At 42.9% G+C, this 17,944-nt stretch overlaps 1 protein-coding gene across 1 annotated transcript in view; it reads right to left on the reverse strand.

The window, feature by feature from the left end:
• LOC123456393 (zinc finger protein 268-like) overlaps nucleotides 1-14,546 on the reverse strand; it is a 48,696-nt gene extending 34,150 nt beyond the window's left edge. Inside the window, exons 1-3 of the mRNA XM_045139424.1 lie at nucleotides 14,418-14,546; nucleotides 10,197-10,323; nucleotides 2,433-2,525 (exon numbers count right to left, since the gene is read on the reverse strand). Of these exons, the coding sequence (XP_044995359.1) occupies nucleotides 2,433-2,525; nucleotides 10,197-10,323; nucleotides 14,418-14,438 (241 nt within the window). The 5' untranslated portion in view covers nucleotides 14,439-14,546. The remainder of the gene's footprint in view (nucleotides 1-2,432; nucleotides 2,526-10,196; nucleotides 10,324-14,417) is intronic.
• Nucleotides 14,547-17,944: the final 3,398 nt, after the last annotated feature.

Below are 17,944 nucleotides of genomic sequence, written 5' to 3' on the forward strand. Positions count from 1 at the left end.
TATATGATAGAGGCATGGTCAAATATTCCCTCTCCAAGAATAACAGGGAAAGGATTGCATTCATGTGTGAGATGGTTAACTTCTATGGTCAAGTTGATCAGATTAGGAATTAAAGAATGGTTAGCCGGGCGTGGTGGCACACACCTTTAATCCCAGCACTCAGGAGGCAGAGGTAGGAGGAAGTTCGAGGCCACACTGAGACTCCATAGTGAATTCCAGGTCAGCCTGTGCTAGAGTGAGACCCTACCTCGAAAAACAAAAAACAAAAAAAAAAAAAAAAAAGAAAGAAAAAGAAAAAAAGAAAAGAAACGAATGGCTACTGGAGTGCATCTCTGTGGATGTTTCCAGACAGCGCTGTCAACGCGAGGAACACCTCGTCCTACAGTGGGAGTTTGTGTTGGTGGAATTCAAATATGTTCCAGGAGAATACAGTGCCTCTCCTGGCTGCCCTTGCTTGCTGCTGCGTGCATACTCTGCTGCTCTTGTCCTTTGTGGACTCTGGAACCCACATTCATCAGGCCTCCAATGTGCACTGAAGACCAGTGACTCTCCAGGAATCTTCCAGACTTCTAGATGTGTACTAATGAGGCATCCAAGTTCGTGGACTTTAGGGTTCACAGCCTCTTCTATTGTTCGACTGCCCCATCCACACTCTGTAACCTACTCTAGTGAATCATCTTTATAATAAAAACACAGTCTATCAGTACTGTTCCTCTAGAGAATCCTGACTGATATACTGTGTGTTGAAATTGGTTTGCTGAGAAATAGCCTTGAATTCTCCTCCCATACCCCAGATAGTGAGATCATCAAACTCTCCACACTTTGAGCTTCTTCCTATTTAACTTTTCTGCATCTCACCCTGTCAAGTTTCACAAATGTCTCTTGTGGCTACCTCATACCTCATACCCAGATACTCTATTATCATGTCCAAGGTCTCCTGAGTATTGGAAAGTTGTATTCAGGGTCCAAATGTACATGGCACCATGATATGTTGGTAAATGCATTAAATTTCTTATATAAAGCTGATCTTCAATGCAGAATGGGACAAAGTCAGACAAAATTATTCTACAGGATTTAATGCTTGCAAAAACTACTCTTTTCCCTCTGGCCAGGAATGCCAGTCGGTTGGCATGAAGGCCCTACATATTCTGGGTTACTATTCGGTTGTGGCTTTTGTTTCCTAGTCTGTCTGGGACCTGAGGGTGGAGATATGGACTCTTCCCTACCTTTTTCTGCATTGCCTTTCTCTTTGTGAGTTATACCTGTTCTAAGACCTTTTTCTTTATTCTTACTGCTCATTCTCTCCTTGGAATATATTCTCTCCTTAATACTTTAGTTCTTACCCTTTTGCATATTAGTATGGAGAAAGTATGGACTCCATCATCTTACCAAGAAACTTCTGACAGAACCTTTTTCAGTATTTTTTATTAACTCTAAGAGACTGCAACAAAATACATAGTAAAAGCTCTCTACAAGCTACTGATTTCCAGTTTATATCCAAATCATAGCCATAATCACTACTGTCTTTAATTTATAATCCATCTCAATATCACATGTCAGATTCACAAAGTAGTCAAAGTAAAGAAAAACAACTAATCACGAATTCATTCTGACTTAAAAAAATTCTGGCATATATATTTATTTATTTGCAAGGAGAGAAAGAGAGAGAGAGAAAGAATATGAATGGGCATGCCAGGGCCTTTAGCCACTGCAAACTAACTCCAGATGCATGTACCACCTTGTGTACCTGGCTTTATGTGGGTACTGGGGAATCAAACTTTGGTCATTAGGTTTTTCAGGCAAGTGCCTTAATGGCTGAGCCATGTCTCCAGTCCTCATTCTGAGTTTCTTAAAATCCCCTAATATTTTGTTCCATTCCTATGGGTATTTTTCTTGGCTCCTTTTAAATTTTTATCATACCTTTATGGCACTTTTCTTTGTCTCACTGTAAGCTCCTTAAAATGTGATGTACTTCTGGGGTTACTATTGGTAATAGCAACAATTACCTGTAAGGAAATCCAGGACCAAGTATTTAACAATTACATCAGAAAGAGACTAATAAAAAAGATGGTATAAAACATGGAGAAAAAAAAGGACAACTAAGAATGTAGGTGTCAGGTCAGCCTGACTAGAGTAAGACTTCACTTCAAAAAACAAAACAAAGAAAAAAGATTAGGCAAACTATCTAATGAACAGAAATGTCTGAGATGCATACAGGGAGTGGATTTTTGGCAAATCAAAAAAATATATTCTAGGACAATAAAAACAGGGAGAAGGGTTGATTTGGAGAACCAACTTCAGGAACTGTACAAAGTGTCTGAGTTATGAGACTGGCATTAATTCAGGACTGGATTGCAGTGAAAGCTCAACATGGCCAGCATATCTATGGCATCTCTTCTTGCTTCCTTCCTTTGCAGTATGGATTCACTGACCTGGGAAGTTCTGGATTGAGGCTTCTGCTTTGTTCCATGGCAAAAATCCATGCTCCAAATTAAAGATTAACTCAGGTTTGGTCATGCAGTGTCCTGTAAATGGGAAATAATAAGACAACAGCTCCAAATGAGGAACAGTGCTATGGCGGGTAAATTAGAAAATTTTGTTCAAGAAGCTTTGAATTCATGATGTTCAGTAATTAGAATATTACCTTCAAGGAGGAGGACTAGATAGCATCTCCAATCACAGGGGAGAAATACCGTGGGGGCATGTCTGTGAAGTGGAAGTGCCCCATGACTGTGGTGGGAAGGCCCACACTAAATATGGGCAACATGATGCCCCCAGGCTGGAGTCCTGGACTGAACACACATCAGAAAGGCAGCCAAAAAAGAAAAAAAGAAAAAGAAAAACGCCGGGCATGGTGGCACACGCCTTTAATCCCAGCACTCGGGAGGCAGAGGTAGGAGGATCACCGTGAGTTCGAGGCCACCCTGAGACTCCATAGTGAATTCCAGGTCAGCCTGGGCTACAGTGAGACTCTACCTCGAAAAACCAAACAAAAAATCAGAAACAAATTGTGAGGGAAATGTGGGAAACCTTAAAAAGACCAAGTACTTGAATCACAGTCATACAACGAGAAATATGTTCAATATATTTCTTTCTGAAGCTTATGAAAGGCAGGGCCATTCAGGTACAAATTACCAAAAAGGACCAGAGAAGGAATTCACATCACACTAGAGTGAAAACCCTAAATACAGAAAACAAAGAAAGACTACTAAAAGCTGTAAGAGAAAACAGGTCCTCACAGACAAAGGTAACCTCATCAGAATTACCTCTTGTGTTTTTCTTTCTTTCTTCCTTCTTTTCCTTTTCCTTCTTTTCTTTTCTTTTTCTTTTTTTGTTTTTGAGATAGGGTCTCATTCTAGCTCAGGCTGACCTGGAATTCACTATGCAGTTTCAGGGTGGCCTTGAACTCACAGCGATCCTCCTACCTCTGCATCCCAAGTGCTGGGATTAAAAACATGTGCCACCATGCCCGACTTTACTTCTTGTTTTACAATGGAAATTATCAAAGCCAGAAGGGCTTGGAATGTAGTATTTCAAATTGTAAACAACCACAGCTGCCAACCCAAACTACTATTATCTAGCAAAATTATCCTGCATAATAGAAGGGAAAGGAAAAACTTTCCATGATAAAAGCTGGTTTTAGAAGTATATCATATCAGCACTAAGTCTCACCCACAGAAAATAGTGGAGGGAAGACTTTGCTCAGAAGAGAATAATATACTCAAGAAGCTACAGGAGGGGAAAAACAACAATAAAACTAGAACAGTGATAAAACCAAATGAAAATGAAGAAAACAGCAAACTCCAAAGAGCCTTCAACTTGACAGGGATTAACTCACACCTCTCAATTATAACTGAATGTAGCAGACAGCTTCAGGTTCGCTGAGATAAACTTGCAGACCAGGTATTGTTATGGAGGAAGGGATATTTATTGAAGCTTACAGATCCAGGGGAAGTTCCATAAATGGCAGAAGCAGCTGGTCTGCCTTCACAGGTCCAAGCAGAGAAAGAGAAGCACAAGCCAAAAAGCCAAAAGGCATATAGCACACTTTAGGAACTCCAGCTAAGCACACTTTGCATATCTTTAGATTGAAATCTGAAACCCACCACCACACCTTAAGATCCACCCAGTGACACTGCCTCCAGCCAGATGGTTGCTGATGCAAACTACAAACAATAAACAACTGAATATATTGGGGGCCATCTATTCAAACCACCACACTGAGCACTGGGCTGGAGAGATAGCTTAGTGGTTAAGGTGCATGCCTACAAAGCTTAAGGACCCAGGTTCAATTTCCCACATAACCCAGATGCACATGGTGGTGCATGCATCAGGAGTTTTTTTGCAGGGGCATACCCATATATTCTTGCTTTCTCTCATGAATAAAAATAAGTAAATAACTCTGAACATCAATGGACTCAACTCCCCAGTCAAACCACAAGTTAACAGACTCAATTAGAAAACTGGATCCATCCATGTGCTGTCTTCAAGAAACCCACCTATCCATTAAAGATATGTACCACAATAGGGTGAAAGGATGAAACAAGAGAATTCAAGCAAATGGAAATAGAAAGGAGGTGTGGCCAAACTAAGACCTGAAAAAATAGACTTTAAACCAAAAGAAATCAAGTGAGAAAAAGTACAGTTTACTCTTGTCAACCCAAAAATTCAGCAAGAGACTATTATAATCATGAACATATATGTTCGAAATACAGTTGCATCAAATTTTATAAACCAAAATCTACTACACATTAAATTAGAAATAAATTCCAACACGACAGTGGATGACTTTAGTTCCCCACTATCATCACTAGACAGATCATCTCAAAAAAAAAATAAACAGAAACAATGGACATAACACCATAGATCAAATAGACTTAATAGAGATCTACTGAATGTTCCATCAAAAGTCTACAGAATAGATATGTTTCTCAGCAGCTCATGGAGCCTTCTCTAAAACAGATCATCTATTAGAACATAAAGCAGGTGTCCACAAATTTAGGAAAATTGACATAGTTCCCAGTATTACATCTGACCACAATATAATAAAGCTAGAAACCAACAACAAGAAAAACAATTTAAAATTTGTTTCTGGAGACCTAACAACACACTACTGAACAATGACTATGTCACTGAAGAAATCATGAAGAACATCAAAAACCTCCCAGAACTTAAGAATGAAAACACAACAAACCACAACCACAGTGAAGCCAGTGCTAAGAGTAAAGTATATGACTCTAAATGCCTGTGATGGAATGTGGTGGTTTGAATAGATGGCCCCCAATATATTCAGTTGCTTGTAGTTTGCATCTGCAGCCACCTGGCTGGAGGCAGTGTTACTGGGTGGATCTTAAGGTGTGGTGGTGGGTTTCAGATTTCAATGTAAAGATATGCAAAGTGTGCCTAGAGGGAGTTCCTGAAGTGTGCTGTGCTGTGTGGCTTTTTGGCTTGTACTTCTCTGTGTCTGCTTGGACCTGTGAAGGCAGGCCAGCTTCTTCTGCCATTTATGGAACTTCCCCTGGATCTGTAAGCTTCAATAAATCCCTTCCTCCATAACTGTGCCTGGTCTGGACGTTTATCTCAGTGAACCTGAAGCTGTCTGTTACAGATGGTGAAGGTGGTGTCAACTCGATCTGTTTAGTGATCCACAGAAATCCCTTCTGAGTGGGTTTCTGAGGTTGCTTCCTGGAAGGATTAACTGAAGGAAGAAGTCCTTCCCCAAGGATGAACATTTCCCCCAGAGCGGGCGGCCCCTCTTAAATGGGAACTTTATTTAAGTTAGATCTGGGTGAAGAGAACTCCTTCCTTCCTTTTTCTTAGCTGCTGGAGCTGCTCACTGCCTTCCAGTGTGCATTGTAGACCAGTGCAGACTGAAGACCAGTCAACTGAAGACCTGCACAGACTGAAAACCAGCAGCTCCTCAGGAGCTTCCAGACCTCCAGTGTCAGACTGGGACTGCTGAGGTATCTGGCCACATGGACTGAGCTGCCACTAGGTTCCTTGATTCTCTGGCCTGCAACTGCTATTGGATTACCGTAAGCTAATCCAGTAAATTCCCTCTTTAATATAATTCATTTTTAGCAGTTCTGTTCCTCTAGAGAACCCTGATTAATACCATACCTATGTTACAAATATAGAGATCTCAAATAACTTAATATGCCATCTGAAGCCACTGGAAATACAAGAACAATCCAAATCCAAAGGTACCAGAGGGAAAGAAATAATCACCATCAGAACATAAATTTATGAATTTGAAATGAAAAAAAAAAGTAATTGAAATGAAAGCTGGGCACGGTGGCATATGCCTTTAACCCCAGCACTCCAGAGGCTGAGGTAGGAGGATTACTGTGAGTTTGAGGCCAGCCAACACTAATTCCAGGTCAGCCTGGGCTACAGAGAGACCCTACCTTGAAAAACCAAAGGAAAAAACAAACAACAACAGCAAAAATTGAAATGAAGAGCTGGTTCTTCATAAAATAAAATAAATAAGAATGATAAATCACTGGCCAAACTGATCAAAAGAATGAGAAAAAAAAGACCCTAATCAACAAGATTAGAGATAAGAGGAGATGCTACAACAGATACAAATGGAAGTGGGGGAATCAAGAATATATTTCAGAAACCTATTGTTGCAGTCCAGTTCGCATTGCTGGTAGAAATCACCCAACCAAGAGTAGCTTCTGGGAAAAAGAGGTTTATTTTGGCTTATAGGCTCGAGGGGAAGCTTCATGATGGCAGGGGAAAACGATGACATGAGCAGAGGGTGGACATCACCCCCTGGCCAACATAAGATGGACCATAGCAACAGGAGAGTGTGCCAAACACTGGCATGGGGAAACTGGCTATAAAGCCCACAAACCCGCCCCCAACAATACACTCCCTCCAGGAGGCATTAATTCCCAAATATCCATCAGCTGGGAACCTAACATTCAGAACACCTAAGTTTATGGGGATACCTGAATCAAACCACCACACCTATATTCCACAAAGCTGTAGGAAATGAATTTATTTATTGACTCATATGATCGATGAAAGATAAACCCAAAATGATAAATGATATGCATAGAGCTATACCACATAATGAGTTTGAAATAGTAATAAATGCCTCCCAACCAAAAAACGTCCAGTCCCAGATGTATTCACTGTTGAATTCTACCATACCTTTACAGAACTAAAAATCACTGCTTCCAAAGTTATTCACAAAATTGACAAGGAGTGAATAAGACTTAACTCTTTCTATGAAGTCAGCATCACACTAATAACAAAACAAGACACAAAAGAAAATTATAGACCAATATCCCTGATAAACTAAGCAACAAAAATTCTCAATAACATTCTTGCAAATTGAAATGGGGATGAGATGGAAATTGGGTTAAGGAGATTTAAGTCTGAAGTCCCTGTCCCAAAGCTATGTCCTTACTGAATGTGGTGGTTTGAATATATTCAGTTTTTGTAGTTTGCATCTCAGCCGCCTGGCTGGAGGTGATGTCACTGGGTGGATCTTAAGTTGTGGTGGTGGGTTTCAGATTTCAATGTAAAGATATGCAAAGTGTGCCTAGCTGGAGTTCCTGAAGTGTGCTGTGGCTTTTGATTTTTGGCTTGTGGGTTTCTCTCTGTCTGCTTGGACCTGTGAAGGCAGGCCAGCTTCTTCTGCCATTTATGGAACTTCCCCTGGATCTGGAAGCTTCAATAAATATCCTTTCCTCCAGAACTGTGCCTGGTCTGGAAGTTCATCTCAGCAAGCCTGAAGCTGTCTGCTACACTGTATAAGCTTTTGTGTTGGTCATGTCTAACACTACTGTATTGAATATAGTCTTTTGTACTGGTTATGTCCAACACTGCAGTTTTTGTATTGTTTGAAAGGCATGATCTGTATTGCAGCTTCTGTCTTGAACTAAAAATCATTTTGTATGTCTTTTTACCTCCATGCCACAGCTGTAGGCTTCTGTCTGCAAAATGACCATTTTTTCTGCTCCTGTAAAACTTGCTTATGACATGCTCAAGGTCTCTGGCACTAGGCGGAGGCTCTTAGCTCTGAGACTTAATAATGAGAGTAGTCATAGATAAGATACATAAGTTCTGAACCATCAAGAACTAGAGTCCAGGCTTTGGAAGAGATTCCCCTGGGCACACGCTGGTATGAAAATAAACTTTTATAATGACTTTCCACTTGGTCTCTGGTACTAGTACTGTTTGCCTCATTTTCCCAACAGGGAGATGGCTGAGCAGTTAAAGGTGTTTGCCTGCAAAGCCTGCTGGCCCAGGTTCAATTCCCAAGAAAAGCCAGATGCACAAAGTGGTGCCTATGCCTGGAGTATGTTTGCAGCAACAAGTTCTGGTGCCCGCATATTCTCATTATTTCCCCTCCCTCCCTCACAAATAAATAAAAAGTATTGTTTTTTAAAAAAAATCTTACAAATTGAATTTGAACATATCAAAAGAAGCATCCACCTCAACTGACTAGGTTTCATTCTAGGGATGCAAGGATGGTTCAATATATGGAAATCGAGAAACACAATATATCACATAAATAGACTTAGGAACGGGAATCACATAATCATGTCAATATATGCAGATAGGCCTTCAACAAAATACAACATCCCTTAATGAGTCCAGGGATAAGGGCTATATATAACAAACCTAAGGTCCTTACCATACGAAATAAGGAAAAACTTGAAGTAGTCCACTTAAGTATGGAATAGGACAGAGGTGTCCACTCTCCAAACTGCTATCTAACATAATATTTGCAGACTTTTTCAGTGATAAAACAAGAGAAAGAAATAAAAGGCATAGAAATTGGAAAGGAAGAAATCAAATGACTTTTATTTGCAGATGATATGAGTCTGTACACAAGAGACCCAAAGGACTACCGTAATACTCCTACTAAAGCTGAAAAACATTCAGTACAGTGGCTGGATATAAAATCTGCACACAAAATTCAGTAGCATTTATATATATCACAGACAAACTGAGAAAGAAATCAAGGAAACAGTCTCATTTACAGTAACCACAAAGTAAATAAATACTTTGGAATAATCCTAGCCAAGGAAATGAAGGACCTCAACAATGATAATATTTAAACATAGAAGAAATTAAGGAAGACACAGGATGGGAAGACTTTCCATGCTCTTGGATTTAAAGAATTAATATGAGGATGGCCATTCTTCCAGAAGCAATATACAGATTCAATGCAATTCCAATCAAAAACCATAACATTTTCAAGATATACTACCACAAAGCCATAGTGATAAAAACAGCATTACACTACACAAAAACAGAAATATAGACCAATGGAATAGAAGAGTTTATTAACCTCGGCCACCTGATCTTTGGCAAAGAGGCCAAAAAATGTACAGACAAGATAGCATTTTCAACAAATGGTGCTGTAGAAACTGGACAAATACACATGGAAGAACAAACCTAGAGTCTTCTGTCACCCTGCACACAAATCAACTCCAGATGGATCAAGGACTTCAATATATGACCTAAGACCATGAAAGACTAGAGGAATAAGAACACTCTGAGACACAGGTGAAAAGAACCTGGGAATAACTTAAACACTCAAACGTTTGTTCTGTAAGTGTCTCCAACAGACTCACTTATTCTCAAAGGTGAGATTGACAACATTTTTCTATGGGCTATTGACTCCTTTAATATTTGTGGGAAATAGATTATTTCTACTATTTCTGCCAACCAGGGTCACAGGACATAACTGAAATATGTCAGGCATAAATAGAAGAAAAGGGAGGATGGTCAGGTCAGGTCAGGGCTAGGGATGTCGCCATAATGAACCAGTACTTGTCCAGCATGTGCAATGCCCTGGGCTCAATAGTCAGTACATTAAGGTGGGCCTGGTGACCACCACAAGTTTTGTAATCTCAGGACTCTTGACCAGGAAGCAGGACTATTAGAAGCTCAAGGCCATCTATGTGGCCATACTGAGTTCAAGGCGACCCTAGCATAGATGACACTTTCATAGATTTTAGATGTTCTCAACACAAACAAGTCATGTCTCACTGAGCTTGACAAAGTTACCAATCACTTTCATTGAATCATTGCATGTTATAGGTTATTGCAAAGTCATAACATTCCTTCTGTGCTATTACCACATGTCTGCCAAAATGTACAACAGAAAATATCAAAAGTTAACAATCTTTATACTTATCAATCAAGAAGTGTTATAGCAGTAGACTCACCCAAGGACACCAGGCTGCAGTAGTTCTCCAGCATCACGTCCCTGTAGAGAGTCCTCTGAGCAGAGTCCAGCTCCTGCCACTCCTGCCAGGTGAAGTCTACGGCGACGTCCTCAAAGGACACTGACCACTGTAATGACACATCTCCTTTAAGTCCAAGACCTCAGGCTTGGGAGCAGAACAAGAGTTCACTCTTCTATGTTTATATGTGTCTTACAAAGTGTGACAGAAGGTGCAGCCTGATTTGTATTGTTAGTGGGAGAATGAAAAATCAATACGAATACCATGCCTGTGTTACCGTAGTGATGTGAGCAAGTATGACTGAGTTTTCCAGGAGAAACAAAATCTGTAGAAGAAAGCATGGTATTTAAGGTTTGTGCCATGAAAAACAAGAGAAAGACATGTAATCAATCCCAATCACAGAAAAGTAACCTTACGTACGGGGCTGACAGGGTGGCTCTGTGGATAAAGTACTTGCCATGCAGGCATGATCTGGCATTCCCCAGCACCTACATACTTGGCCAGGGTCCATGGCAGCCTGTCCGTAGCCTCAGCACTGACAAGGTAGGCCCAGTAGGTCGCTGGGGGAAGCTGGCCAGCTGTAGCTATGCGAGCCCCAGCACAAGCTGTAAATAAGACCCTGCCTCAGTGAAGTGCAGAGTGGCTGAGGACGCCACATCAACCCCTGGCCTCCACACACGTGTCACATCTGCTACAAAATGAATACGATTACGCACGCGTGCCATACACACCTACTCAAGCAACAGTTTAGCATTAAATCTGAGTTCAGTGAGACACCCTGGTTCAATAAATACAGTGCAGAGCAACTGAGGAGCTACGCACCACAAGCCTCTGGCCTCCACATGCACATGTGTGCACCCTACACACAGGTGGACACATACCTCACACACACAAATAACCTATGCTTGCTTACTTACAGTCAGACTATTTAAGATCATGACTTCACCTGTATTAACATCCCCTTTCCCCCCTCCACCCTTGATCTGACAGTGTACTTCTGAAAACTGCCTTCTTTAAAGGTATACAGGGAAATTTCCAGAAGAAAGCTACAACTATGCTAATGATTCTCCAAGGCTGACTGCTGGATTAGAACTTCGTGACTGTGTGCGGGGTGCGTTTGTGTGTGTAAAATATGGTACCCAAGACCTGCAATTATTTTCCACTATCTTTAGTTCTCTTGAAACCCATTTAGCTTGAAAGCCAGCTGCATTAAACACCCTTTCAATGCCTGGGGAAAACTCTGTATTATATTAACTTAGCAGAATACTAGCTTATGCCACCCCAAAAGCTAAGAATGTACAGATGGCTTTCCCTGCTTGGCTGCACTTAGCTTACCTGCTGCTCCCAACAACAGTACATGCATTGATTTATGTACTTTATGTTCTGGGTCCAAAAAAGGTCAAATAACAATACACATATTGGAACATGTCAGTTGGCGTAACCTGAATGCATGTATATAGCCACTATGACTCCTATTTGGCACAGTATAGTTTTACTTCCTTTACGTGATAGCTGTGTTTTGTTTATTTTAATTTATTTATTTGAGAGTGACAGACAGACAGAGAATGGGCCCAGGGCTTCCAGCCACTGCAAATGAACTCCAGACGTGCGCGCCTCCTTGCGCATCTGGCTAACGTGGGTCCTGGGGAATCGAGCCTCAAACTGGGGTCCTTAGGCTCCACAGGCAAGCGCTTAATCACTAAGCCATCTCTCCAGCCCGAACGAACAGCTGTGTTTTGCACTGGCAAGAGCAAACCAAGGCACTTGCTTTGCAAAGCCTGTCCCCTGGGTTAGATAACCCAGTCCTGACACAGAGCAAGTTGCACAACTTGGTACTTCCATCTAGAGTTCATGTGCAGTGGCAAGAGGCCCTTGCATGTCCATGTCCAAACTCACTCTCTCTCTCATTCACTCTCATTCTGTCTCTCTCTTCTGTTTTTTTTCTTTTGGTTTCCTGAGGTAGGGTCTCACTCTAGGTTAGGCTGACCTGGAATTCACTATGTAGTCTCAGGGTGGACTTGAACTTACAGCACTCCTATCTCTGCCTTCTTCCGACCGCTGGGATTAAAGGCGTGCGCCACCATGTCCAGATTCTCATTCTCTCTCTTTCTCCTCTCCTCTCCCCCCCTCCCCTCCTCTCCCTCTTCTCCCTCTCTTCTCCTCCCCTCTTCTCTCCCTCACCTTCTCTTCTCCCTCTCCTCTCCCTCTCCTCTCCTCTCCCTCTCTTCTCCTCTTCTCTTCTTTCCTTCCTTCCTTCCTTCCTTCCTTCCTTCCTTCCTTCCTTCTTTCTTTCTTTCTTTCTTTCTTTCTTTCTTTCTTTCTTTCTTTCTTTCATTCATTTTTTGAGGTAAGGTTTCACTCTAGCCCAGGTTGACCTGGAGTTCACTATGCAATCTCAGGGTGGCCTCCAACTCATGGCGATCCTCCTACTTCTGCCTCCCAAGTGCTGGGATTAAAGGCATGCACTACCATGCCCGGCTTCTCATTCTTATATGTATATATATTTTTAATATGTATGTCTTTATTTATTTAAGTGAGAGAGGGAGGGAGAGGATGGGCATGCCTGGGCCTCCAGCCACTGCAAGCAAACTCCACACACATGTGTCACCATGTACATATGGCTTACATGGGTACTAGAGAATTGAACTTGGGTCTTTAGGCTTTACAGGCAAGAGCCTTAACCATTAAGCCATCTCTCCAGTCTCTCTTTTTATTTTAAACATAATTTTAAAATATTTTTAAATACTTAAGAAGAATATTTTAATTTATTTGTTTATGAGAGAGAGACAGGGAAAAAGAGGCAGAATAACCAAGTATGTTAGTATGGGTGTGCCATGGCCTCCTTACCACTGCAACAAAGGAACTCCAGACACACGTACCACATGTAGACACATGCACCACATGTAGACACATGCATGTGGCCTTACATGGGTACTACAGAATCAAACCCAGACTGACAAGACTTTGCAAGCAAGCACCTTTAACCCCTGAGCCAACTCTCCGGCTCATAAAAATATTTCAAAAAAAGAAATGAGTAAACCAACATGCATGCTTAAATTTTTTTAAAAATTTATTTATTTGAGAGTGACAGACAGAGAGAGAAAGAGGCAGAGAGAGACAGAGAGAGAGAGACAGAATGGGCGCACCAGGGCCTCCTGTGACTGCAAAAGACTCTAGATGCATGTACCACCTTGTGCATCTGGCTTTCGTGGGTCCTGAGGAATTGAGCCTTGAACCAGGGTCCTTAGACTACACAAGCAAGCGATTAACCACTAAGCTATCTCCCCAGCACCCAACATGCATACTTTTTAAACTTAACTATTTTCAACAGTTAAACCATCATGTAAATTGCATCCTCAAGAGCAATGCAACAGGAAAACATGTAATAACGCTGTTAGACACTGTGAAGTCACCTGAGGGCATTTCTCTCAATGAAGGCAGGAGCTGAACTCTTAAGCTACAGTAACTTTTTGGTTAATATACACACCAACTTTTTTTTTTTTTTTGCCTTTTTTCCACCCTTCTTTCCTATTTTTTTTTTTCTTTTCCAACTTTTCCAGAAACTGTTATATGCAATGTAATCAAAGATCTGGCGTCAGCACAGAGGAGACCCCCCCCCCCCCAAGGACTGCATAGGGCATGGCCACTACCCCTCCCAGAAAGGAAACACAGTAAGGGTTCTCCTAGATCATCCACCTGTCATCTGCAGAGATGCGGCTCCAGGACAAGAGAGGCCCGCCGCCCAGGCTGGAAGTGCTCACGTCCACCCAGACTGGACAGTATACCTGAGGACCCTGGAGTCCCCTGACCATCCACCCCTGTCCTCATCATCACCCTGCATCAATGTGCAGACACTTGGCTCCACGACAGAGAGAGAGAGAGACTGAGAGAGAGGCCCGCAGCCCAGGCCAGAGGTGCCGGCGTCCACCCACAACGGACAGGACACCCAAGGACCCGAGTCCCCTGACCATTCACCCCTGTCCTTACCATCACTCTGAATTAACGGGCAGACACTCGGCTCCAGGACGTAGAGAGGGGCGCACAGCCCAGGCTGGAAGTGCCCGCGTCCACCCGGACTGGACAGGACACCCCGGGGCCGGCCCAGTCCCCTGCACAGCGGAGTGGACGCAGCGCCCCGCGGACAGCGACGATGACCGCGCCGCCGCCTCCTCTTCCCGGATGAAAAGTATCCATCAAACTTACCATTTTCTGCCTCCGAAGCATCTGGCGTCCTCCTCACGGCGCTCCCCGAAACGGCGTTTCCTGGGGCGTCCGAGGCCGCGCGACAAGCCCACGCTGCCCACGCAGGAGACTGCGGAGCCCAAGATGGCGAGCTCCGAAACAAAGGTTGCGAGGCACCGCGGAAGCCCGCCCCCGACGCACGGCCTGCGAGCCCATTGGCCGGTGCCCGCGCGGGAGCCTCTGATTGGGCAGCGCTGCCGGTCAGGAACTGAGTGGCATTAGATTGCACCAACCCACGGGCGAATGTAGCTTAATGCAAAGTTCCTATGGTAGTTATTTTTGTTTGCTTACAATTCTATTAGTTGTTTTTTTTTTTGAGGTTGGTTCTCACTGTAGCTCAAGCTGACCTGTCATTCACTATGCAGAGTCGGGGTGGCCTCGAATTCTATTAGGTTTTCATTAGTCCAAAAATCTTTATTTGTGCGGGAGTGTTGGTGCACGCACTTGGGAGGCAGAGGTAGGAGGATCATCGTGAGTTCGAGGCCACCCTGATTCTATACAGTGCATTCATGAACATACTGGGCTAGAGCAAGACCGTACCTCCAAAAACAAAAACAAAAACAACACAGCACAAAACACCTTTTCCTTGGGCTGGAGGGATGGCTTAGTGGTTAAGCCGTTCGCCTTGGAAGCCAAAAGACCCGGGTTGGATTCTCGAAGACCTATGGAAGCCAGTTGCACAAGGGGGCGCACGCGTCTGGATTTCGTTTGCAGTGGCTGGAGGCCCTGGCGCGACCATTCTCTCTCTCTATCTTAAGTAAATAAATAAATTAAAAAACAAAAAAAAACAACTTTTCTTGCGTCGGGTGTGATGGTGCCCTAAATCCCAGCATTCTGGAGGCAGAGGTGGAGGATCACAGTGAGTTCAAGGCTAGCCTGGCACTATAGAGTGGGTTCCAGGTAAGTCTGGGAGCAGAGACAGAGAAGAGAATATGGATATGCCAAGGACTCCAACCACTGCAGATTAACTCTAGATGCATGTGCTACTTTCTGCATCTAGCTTTACATGGGTACTGAGCAATCGAACCCAGATCATTAGGTTTTGCAAGCAAGTTCGTCAACCACTGAGCCATCTCTCCAGCCCTTTTCTGGGTGTTTTAGTGACCCATGTTGAAGGCAAAGCCAATTAGTATTATCAGAGCTAATGGCCCCTGCTACCACGTCATAAAATCATTAGACGTAATGAGCGCTTCTAATGCTGGCCTCCTGGTAAGGTTGCCTGTCTTCCTGATCAAGGAGGACAGGGAGACCTGGAAATGAAAAAAAATCAGTGTACAATATGCCACAGGAGAGCCCCAACCATAGAAAAGCCAATTCTTTAGGCTTTCCAACAGAGGGAAGGTCACTTGGTCAGCACGGCCCTGATTCACCTTAACAGATAATGTGAGTACTGGGAAAACCATAGCGTTCCCCACCCCCTAGGTTCCTGGAGTCTCTTGGAGAGCCATTATTGACCTTCAAAAGGACAAATATGATGGGCTGGAGAGATGGCTTAGCGGTTAAGCACTTGCTTGTGAAGCCTAAGGACCCTGGTTCGAGGCTCGGTTCCCCATCCCACGTTAGCCAGATGCACAAGGGGTCGCACGCGTCTGGAGTTCGTTTGCAGAGGCTGGAAACCCTGGCGCGCCCATTCTCTCTCTCTCCCTCTATCTGTCTCTCTGTGTCTGTCACTCTCAAATAAATAAATAAATTTTAAAAAAATTAAAAAAAAAAGGACAAACATGATTAAATTTTGGCTAATTTCTTGGCCTTAAATACTCTGAGAAACATAAAATACTAAACTACTAAAAATAAATGGATGCCTCAAATATTATATAAATTATCAACTAATCCTACCAAAAAATAAACAGGTACACACCAAGAGCTTTCCAAAAGAGAAAGCAGATAAGGCCTTAAGTAAGTTGGCCTTCTCTCTAGTAGTTCTAGCTCTACAATAAGATTGTAATAGGTATAAAAGATGGGCTGGAGAGATGGCTTAGCGGTTAAGCGCTTGCCTGTGAAGCCTAAGGACCCCGGTTCGAGGCTCGGTTCCCCATCCCACGTTAGCCAGATGCACAAGGGGGCGCACGCGTCTGGAGTTCGTTTGCAGTGGCTGGAAGCCCTGGCGCGCCCATTCTCTCTCTCTCCCTCTATCTGTCTTTCTGTGTCTGTCGCTCTCAAATAAATAAATAAAAATTAAAAAAAAAAAAAAGAATTAAGTGTAACGTACCTACCTGACCCTTCCATTAAGGGATTTCAGGATGGTAAACAATTTTCGGATGGATTGTGGTATGGGAAACTAAGGCTCACAGAATTGCACCAGAGATTTGTTGGAAAATCAGTTTATTTTCACTATAGTGTGATCCCAGGGTTATTTCTTTTTAATTTTTTTTAATTGACATCTTCTATACTTGCAGACAATAAACCATGATATTTCCCTCTTCTTCCCCATTTTCCCCTTCACAACTCCGCTCTCCATCATATCCCCTCCCTCTCGCCATTAGTCTCTTTTATTTTGATGTCATTGTCTTTTTCTCCTATTATGAGGGTCTTGTGAAGGTACTGTTAGGCACTGAGAGGTCTTGGGTATCAAGGCCAATTTCTGTCTGGGAAGTTGCATTCCAAGGAGTGGTGTCCTTCCTTTGGCTCTTACATTCTTTCCTCCACTTCTTCCACAATGGACGATGAGCCTTAGAGGGTGTGATAGAAATGCTTCAGTGCTGAGCCCTCCTCTGTCACTTCTTCTCAGCATTATGTTGCCTTTTGGGTCATTCCAGTTGTCATTGCCATCTGAAGCTTCTCTAACAAAAAGTGAGAATAGCATTAATATATGATTACAAACATGAGGTGTAAGGCTTTCAGGGAAGTTTGGTGACATAATATATGCATTTAGCCAGAGAAGAGCAGGTTTTATATCCCTAACGCACATCCCCTGCCATAGTCCTTTTTCATTTTTATTTTGCTTATTTTCACTTACTTATTTGAGAGTAACAGACATAGAGAGAAAGGGATAGGGAGGATGTGTGCACCAGGGCCTCCAGCCACTGCAAATGGACTCCAGATATGTGTACCTCTTTTACGTATGGCTAAAGTGGGTTCTGGGGAATGAAGCCTCAAACCAGGGTCCTTAGGCTTAACAGGCAAGCGCTTAACTGCTAAGCCATATCTCTACCCCCTGCCATAGCCTTTTGATTAGGTTTTCAGTACCAGCCATGTGTTCCCTCCCATGGAGTGGGTCTCTAGTCCAATTAGAGATCAGTTGGTTTCCCCAGAGTAGACATGCCACTATTGCACCCGTTCAGTCAATTGGTCTGTCTGGCCTAACTTGAGGCTTCCAGTGTCCACTGTTTTCACCACTAATGACTTCTGTCTCCCATAAGGCTGCATGCAATACAGCTTTTTGCAGCTTACATTTGGTTGGTCTACAGGGAGAAGGTTTTCAGCTCAGCACCAGCTTGATTTTTCAGTGATCTTGCTGCCCACACATGTGGAGTCTTCAGCAACAGGGT

The sequence above is a fragment of the Jaculus jaculus genome, chromosome 21 (genome assembly GCF_020740685.1).
Source record: "Jaculus jaculus isolate mJacJac1 chromosome 21, mJacJac1.mat.Y.cur, whole genome shotgun sequence".
NCBI lineage: Eukaryota > Metazoa > Chordata > Mammalia > Rodentia > Dipodidae > Jaculus > Jaculus jaculus.